Source organism: Colossoma macropomum, unplaced genomic scaffold, assembly GCF_904425465.1.
Source record: "Colossoma macropomum unplaced genomic scaffold, Colossoma_macropomum, whole genome shotgun sequence".
NCBI classification, from domain to species: domain Eukaryota; kingdom Metazoa; phylum Chordata; class Actinopteri; order Characiformes; family Serrasalmidae; genus Colossoma; species Colossoma macropomum.
Genome location: NW_023494801.1, coordinates 1372216 through 1379678, shown reverse-complemented (window position 1 = coordinate 1379678; position 7463 = coordinate 1372216). Strand labels below are relative to the sequence as shown.

The following is a 7463-nucleotide window of genomic DNA, read 5'->3' as shown; positions in this document are numbered from 1 at the left end:
TATATATATATATATATATATATATATATAAATAATGTGTGTGTGTGTGTGTATGGGCGGATTGATACAGAGATAGATAGGATGGATGGATGGATGGATAGATTGATAGGTAGGTAGATGGACACACACACACACACACACATATATATATATACACACACATACTGTATAATAATGTATAAAATGCAACTTGGACTGAATAGAACACGTATTAACAAAACTTTACATTAAATATTTCCAGTATATACATATATATATATATATATATATATATATATATATATATATATATATACTGGAAATAAACAACAAAACATTTTACACTTTTACACAAATGACAAGAAAGAAAAGTCAAATGTAAAAGAAGTGCTGATGATTCTGCACTATTTCTAGGCTACAGTTCAGGTTTGGGCACGTTGCCAGCCGTGCTGAGCGCCCTGAGCAGATGAAGGTGGGGTTTGTTTTGGTGGGCTGGATGGAGCGAGGGAGCTCTCAGTGACAGTGCAGACAGAGACGGAGCGGAGCAGAGCATGGAGACAGACCCGCACACACTCAGGAGCTCTTACTAACACCAACACAGCAGAAACGGGGAGTGTACTGGCGGATTTCTCACACTCGTACCACCCGAACCCGAACCCGAACCACCGCGCAGCAACTCGTGGACATGCAGCTTCAGGACGAGCGGAGCGAAGCTGCGAATCTTTGTTGTGTGGAAGAAGAAGACGACGGGCCTTCCAGGAGGTCCGGCTAGCCTGCGTTAGCTGACCGAACCCCGAGCTAAACGGGCCAATTTAACGTTCAGCCTATCTTCTTCCTGCTGGAAAGGAAAGCAGCAGAACTTCTGGGCGCCGTGCTGAAGATACTAAAGCCAGCTGTTCGTTTGACATGGCACCTGACAGCTAGCTTAGCTTAGCTTAGCCTTAGCTTAGCTTAGCTTAGCTCGGCGAACCTGCGAAGCTGTTGTTCTGGTTCCGCCGCAGCCCGTAAACAAATCTTGTACTTTCACATCTCGTATCTTGTTCTCTCACAATAATGCCTGATTTGTAGCTACTCTTTATAAGTCGCGTTTTTTAAAAAAGCCTCTCTTTGTTTTGAGTTCGGCGGGTTTCGCTGACGCTAAGCTAACAATGATGTAGTCTATCGAGCCTGCTTCGCGAGCTAACGCTAGCTGGCAAAGTAGCCAAGCGCTGGTCGATTAAAGGAGTTTTATGTCGTATAAAGACAGCTGGTTTATTTTGTTTAATTTGAGGACTCACATTAAGCATTTGATGATTGAATAACTAATTAAGCTGGCTGTGTATGCGATCAAGCCGAAGGGTAGCTAACCTAGTATGCTCCAAACTGCTAGCATAAAGAAACTTCAGGTTTTTTAGTCGACGTATTTGTCCGAGCTGAACTTTTTTGGCTTGTAACTGGTCAAAGCAACGTTACACCAAACCAGCTGGCTAAATATTCGCGACGGCTGATCTTTTTTAACTGGCTGGAGACGAGCCAGGGGCTCTTAATCGGACTGTTCGGGTCGAATATTCGCCCGGGCAGCGAATATTAACTGGTTGAACTGGTCAGAGTGACTACACAAAACCAGCTGGCTAAATATTTGCCACATTCGGTCTTCTTGAACTGGCCGTACTCGAGCCTGGGACTCGATTAATCACCGAATATTCGGTTACGCAGGACGGGTCCAGCTTTTGGCTTCAGAAAAAGCGCATAGTAACAGCATTAAACTGCTGTGAGTTGCTCTGATGCGAGCGAGGATGGGCACTCAGGGCAGCCCTGTGAAGAGCTACGACTACCTGCTGAAGTTCCTGCTGGTGGGGGACAGCGATGTGGGGAAAGGAGAGATACTGGACAGCCTGCAGGACGGATCTGCTGAGTCGCCTTACGCCTACAGCAGCGGTCAGTTCTCCTTCATGCACATACACAACCTGCACGAGGTGCACTTCTAAAGATCCTTCTTTAGGGCTGTTTTGTAAAGACAGTGGCTCTATATAGAACCATGAACACTCGAAGAACCATTTGCATGCTTAAGTGGTTCTCTGCATGGAGAAATTGTTCTTCAGATTGATGGAGAATGTGTTGTATATGGTTCCATACAGTATCAAAAAGGGTATGATGTATGTAGAACCATGTGCAACACATTCCCCATCAATCTGAAGAACGATTTCACCATGCAAAGAACCATTTAAGCATGCAAATGGTTCTTTGAGTGTTCATGGTTTAATATAGAACCATTGTCTTTACTTACAGCGTTATCAGCTGTTGTTTGCTTTAAAATAATCAGAATTGAAAATCTTTTGATTTGAGCTTGAGCTTCATTTTGTGGTTCAGTGGGGTCCAAAAGTCTGAGACTATGTTAAAAATCTGGGATTTTTATTTAGTTTAAATCTGGAAATAAACTACATTTTAGAATTTTGAAATATCACAACAAAGAAAAGTAAAATGAAAAATAATGTATTTATGATTCTGTACTATTTCTCAGTCGCTGTTCAAATTTGTGAAATTGACCATGCTGAGACTTTTGTACAAAAAGGTCCATTTTTTATTATTATTACTATTTTTATCTCTTTCATTGAAGCTCATGTTCAGACGACTCGGGTGGATTTGATCTTCTGATCAGAGGCTTTTTTATGTTAATCAGCTCACAGCCATTGTTCAGCTGACACACAGTCATTAAGATAAAGAGGGGCTTACAGAATACTGAGATTCTGAAATTCATGTAATATATAAGCCAAACAGAAACATATGTCTACTGCCTTATATCTCATTGTCCATCATATCAGCTCCACTGACCATATAGTTTCACTCTGTAGTTCTACAGTTACAGACTGTAGTCCATCTGTTTCTCTGCACACTTTGTTACCCTGTTCTTCAGTGGTCAGGACCCCCACGGACCCTCACAGAGCGGGTACTATTTGGGTGGTGGGTCATTCTCAGCACTGCAGTGACACTGACATGGTGGTGGTGTGTTAGTGTGTGTTGTGCTGGTCCGAGTGGATCAGACACAGCAGTACCTCAGTGTTGTTGCTGGACTGAGAACCAAAAATATCCAGCCAACAGCGTCCTGTGACCACTGATGAAGGACTAGAGGATGACCAACACAAACTGTGCAGCAGCAGATGAGCTATCGTCTCTGACTTTACATCTACAAGGTGGACGGACAAGGTAGGAGTGTCTAATAGAGTGGACAGTGAGTGGACACAGGGTTTAAAAACTCGAGCAGCACTGCTGTGTCTGATCCACTCGCACCAGCACAGCACACTAACACACGACCACCACCACGTCAGTGTTACTGCAGTGCTGAGAATGACCCACCACCCAAATAGTACCTGCCCTGTGAGGGTCCATGGGGGTCCTGACCACTGAAGAACAGGGTAAAAGGGGGCTAACAAAGTATCAGAGAAACAGATGGACTACAGTCTGTAACTGTAGAACTACAAAGTGCACCTATATAGTAAGTGGAGCTGATAAACAGTGAGGGTAGAAACAATGATGATGGCTGATCGGTGTGTGTGTGTGTGTGTGTGTGTGTGTGTGTGTGTGTGTGGATTGTTTTTATATTTTGAGGTGAATAAGGTGAGGCAGGTAAGAACACTCATGCTGTCTGTAAACGCTGCTACACCTGAACCAAAACATCACAGCATAATTATACATGACTCAGTGCTATAAATAGCCAGTCAGTACTTTCAATACAGCACTTCAGTGGATTCGTCTTGTTTAAAAAGGCAACTGATTTTTCATTAAAGTGTTTAAAATGCCAGTTTGGCCCACTAAAAAAACAAATAATGTTATTTATAATTAAGCTTTGGTTTAAAATGTAGGATAATAAAAGTAACAGTCAGTCAGTTTGGTTGTCAAGAATGCGGCGATAAAAATGATTGATTAGTGCGTCCTTAGTGTTATAATGTATTAACTCATTGTTTTTAGCATAAATCTTTATTTACCCATGATGGTAGAACTGGGCGTTATGAAATTATTACCTTGGTATTTCAAAAAGTTTTGAAAGTATTCTGTATGTCACAGTGTATTTTTTCTGATTTATAGTAAGTTGGAAAAGACAAAGTAGCACAACATTTAAAAAAACTAATGAAAACGAACATTTCACACACTGCACAACACTCAATTTAGTTGAACATGACCAATTAGAGTCAAAATTAGTATTTTGTAGCATTTTATTAAGTTACACATACAAGGAATTAGTTTTGGTGACAGCACACAAGAACACAGACCGTTAACAAGTATTTAATTAAGGGAAAAATAAAATAAAAATCCAGTAAATAGAGTAGAGAATAAAAAGGAGTCAGTCTGAAAGGAGCTAAAGAGATGAGTACATATGCAGATATGAATGCACATGTGCAGGTGTGAGTGGACATATGCTCTAAAATATACTACAAAAACTATTATTTATAAAATATTATGGAATAATGTGAACATTTGTAAACATTTAACTTCTGTGTATTTGTGCATTAAGCATTATGTTACAAAGGAGTTACTGTAATACAGTAAAGAGGTGTATTTATGTTGTTTTTGCCATCAAACATTCAGTTGGGAAGTGTTTTTTTTAAGACTACGTCTGTGATATTGTGACACACTTTACCGCAATAACGATAAATATTGTCACCTTGCCCTGCCCTGCTTGATAGCTGATTTTCCGGCAGTACTAGCTTCAGGTGCCAGTAATCCTCAGCTTGAGAAGGCAGAAAGTGGAAAGCAGTGATGTATAGAAACACATCACTACCGAGACATTTAATTGCCCCATAAAATAGTCCCAGGTGAGCTTTGGCTGCTGAGATTATGTGCATTGTGTTCTTTAGCAGGTTTTACCTCAGGGTAGAAATAATAGCACAGCTGTTGGAGAACATCCCGCTTCATTATCAGAATATTAGGGGAATTCCACCAAATGTTCTCCGTAACTAAATGGTTGAGATGTAAACAGAGTCATTCAGAGTGGTTTGGTGTGAAACGCTCTGTTCTAGAGAAACTTACCGAGTCAGAATCGTTCACAGTGGTGGTGATAGGAACCAGACGTCTGAAGTGTTTAATGCCTGCATCAGATTAAACTATTACATAAAATCCTTATGAATTCACTGCCTGAGAGAAATACATGTGTTTTGAGGCAAAATAGACTCCAATGGCCATATTTGTGTTGTAGTCATGGCGACCCCTGGTTCCTATCACCACCACTGTAAAGACATCGGAACCATTTCACACCAAACCACTCTGAAATTTTAAAAACAGGTGGAATTCCCCTGTAAAAGTCACTGTTGCAGTTGTGGAAGAAGGTCAGCCTTGAAGGGAAGCCTGTTGAAAGGCCTGCAGGTCAGTCATGGAGAAATAATGTGGCCTTGACACTAACATAAACAAATGTGGTCACCGCTTCATGTGATGAGTCAGTTCTTCAGGCTGGCATTGACATCTAAGTCAAAACTAAAGTACAAACTGTCTATTTATATTACAGTGGTATCGTTTGTTGTGGCTTTTGGTAGGTGCTCAGACCGAAGCGCTCGCTGGGCTTAGTGGGTTATTGAACGTTAACTTACAGAGCGTTTACATTTTTCGACTTGTAACATTTGCCTTATTTTTATGCATCAAAACCAGAAATTTATTTTTATGTGACCGTTTTTAAACTTCTCTTCATCCCTTAGAATGAACTGTTTCTGTTACTGTGCCTTTAATACTGATATAATCGCTGTTGTCGGAAGAAAACCTTGCATCTCCGTTTTTGACATAATTTGAAAATACCTATTGCCCTTTACATTGTGTGTACATTTCATGGTGAGTGGACTTAAAGAAGCGACCCAAAAATTCTGGTTCCATTGACTTCCATTAAAAGTAAAGTAGGTTTTTTCCTTTTCCTGTAAAGTTACCATTTTGGAGATACGAGGTTTTCTTCCGACAACAGCGATATGCAAATGACCTCTGCTGCCTCTTTCAAAAAGCAACCTGGGCTGAAACACTGAAACCTCAGTGTCAGTGTGTGTGGCTGAACTGTTGTAGGCTGAGTGGGTGGATATATGTAAATGTGTAGTTTTCGTGAGAACACGACGCTGAGCGATCATTTTTATATCGAAATCGAGTGCAATTTTCAGATCGCAAAAGCTTCAGTCTTTATCATATTCGCCATGGATACATTGCAAGTTTTAAGTGACTGATTTACATTGGGCTTGTGAACTGCTTTTAGATGAATTTGACTAATCATTCGTTCAGTTTGTCCAGTCATTCGTCCAAGTTCAACCCCTCAAGCCAGAAAAAGTATGCGCTGATCTTCTTAGCCACAAAAAAGGCTCATACCTCAGTTTACCTAAAACAGTTTATAGCAAACAATCGCAATTTAAATTGAAATCGCAACACTGGTCAGACAAAATTGTAATTAGATATTATGCCAGAATCGTTCAGCCCTACATTGCACAAAACAAAGAATTGAGAGCAGACGGCGTCTGCAGCTTAGTTCCTGTATATTCACTGAAGAATGAACAGTTTGTCTTTGAAACTTTAATGGTGTTTACATGCTGGATTGGACTTGGGCGATAAAAATACAATCAAAAACTGTGAAAACATTGATTTTTATTCAGTATTTGGACCTAAATCCTGTTAAACAGGACTAATTTTGCTCTCTATGATGAAACATGCAGTTGGTCAGTGTCTACAAGTACTGACGATAAACACAATATGTTCAGAAAAGCACATCGTATTGTACTGTGATATAATTTATCATGATAACGATATATTGCCGTATTGCCCAGCCCTAATTAAACTCTTATTTCAACGAAGGGAGGGTTTTTCCTCAGTGTGATCCCTTTAATGTCATACAGGTGGAATTTTACTGGTCATATCTGTATATATTGAGGAATCTGCTTCAGTCTTAGCATAAAGTGTGGATGAGAATGCAAGCCAGGGGTCGCAGCCCAAATGTTAAGAAGAGACATTTGTCCTTTTGGCAAAAATCTAACCACCTTGGGAGCCACAACATTTTATATCAGTTTTTCCATCTTGGCTAAATATGTCTCAGTATGTGCTGATGTGCTAGTATAGGCTAAAAATATGATATAAACAAAAACGCAGACTCACTTTGCTCTGCTTTAAGCTTTAGCTCAGCTATAGCTACTTTTCTCACATCTCCAGCAGGAAACCTTTCCACAGAAGTAGAACAGTTTCTTGTAAAATGTCTCTCAACGATGTTTTTTTTTTTTTTATGAGGCTGAAGTCGCTTCTCATTCGCCAGCTTCTTGTTCGAATTTTCCCGTTACACCCTAAATGGTGCAGCTGGAGAACAAGAATCTGACTTCAGCTTCGTGACTTTTTAGTGTTTGTCAGTTTCTCACTGCAGATTAAACGTATCAGGAAACCAGCTGGAGTGATTATAAACACTAATAAGTCCATTTATCTCCAAATTATCGATGTTCATCTTAAATTTCTCTCTTTGCCGTTTTGTTAGCTACTAGCTAGGCGAGACTGTCTGTGTTGCT

General features: G+C 40.2%; 1 protein-coding gene across 1 annotated transcript in view; it reads left to right on the top strand.

The window, feature by feature from the left end:
* Positions 1–452: 452 nt before the first annotated feature.
* The window catches only part of rab40c (RAB40c, member RAS oncogene family), a 32152-nt gene continuing 25141 nt past the window's right edge, over positions 453–7463 (top strand). The window contains exon 1 of the mRNA XM_036589162.1: positions 453–1896. Within this exon, the coding sequence (XP_036445055.1) occupies positions 1743–1896 (154 nt within the window). The 5' untranslated portion in view covers positions 453–1742. The remainder of the gene's footprint in view (positions 1897–7463) is intronic.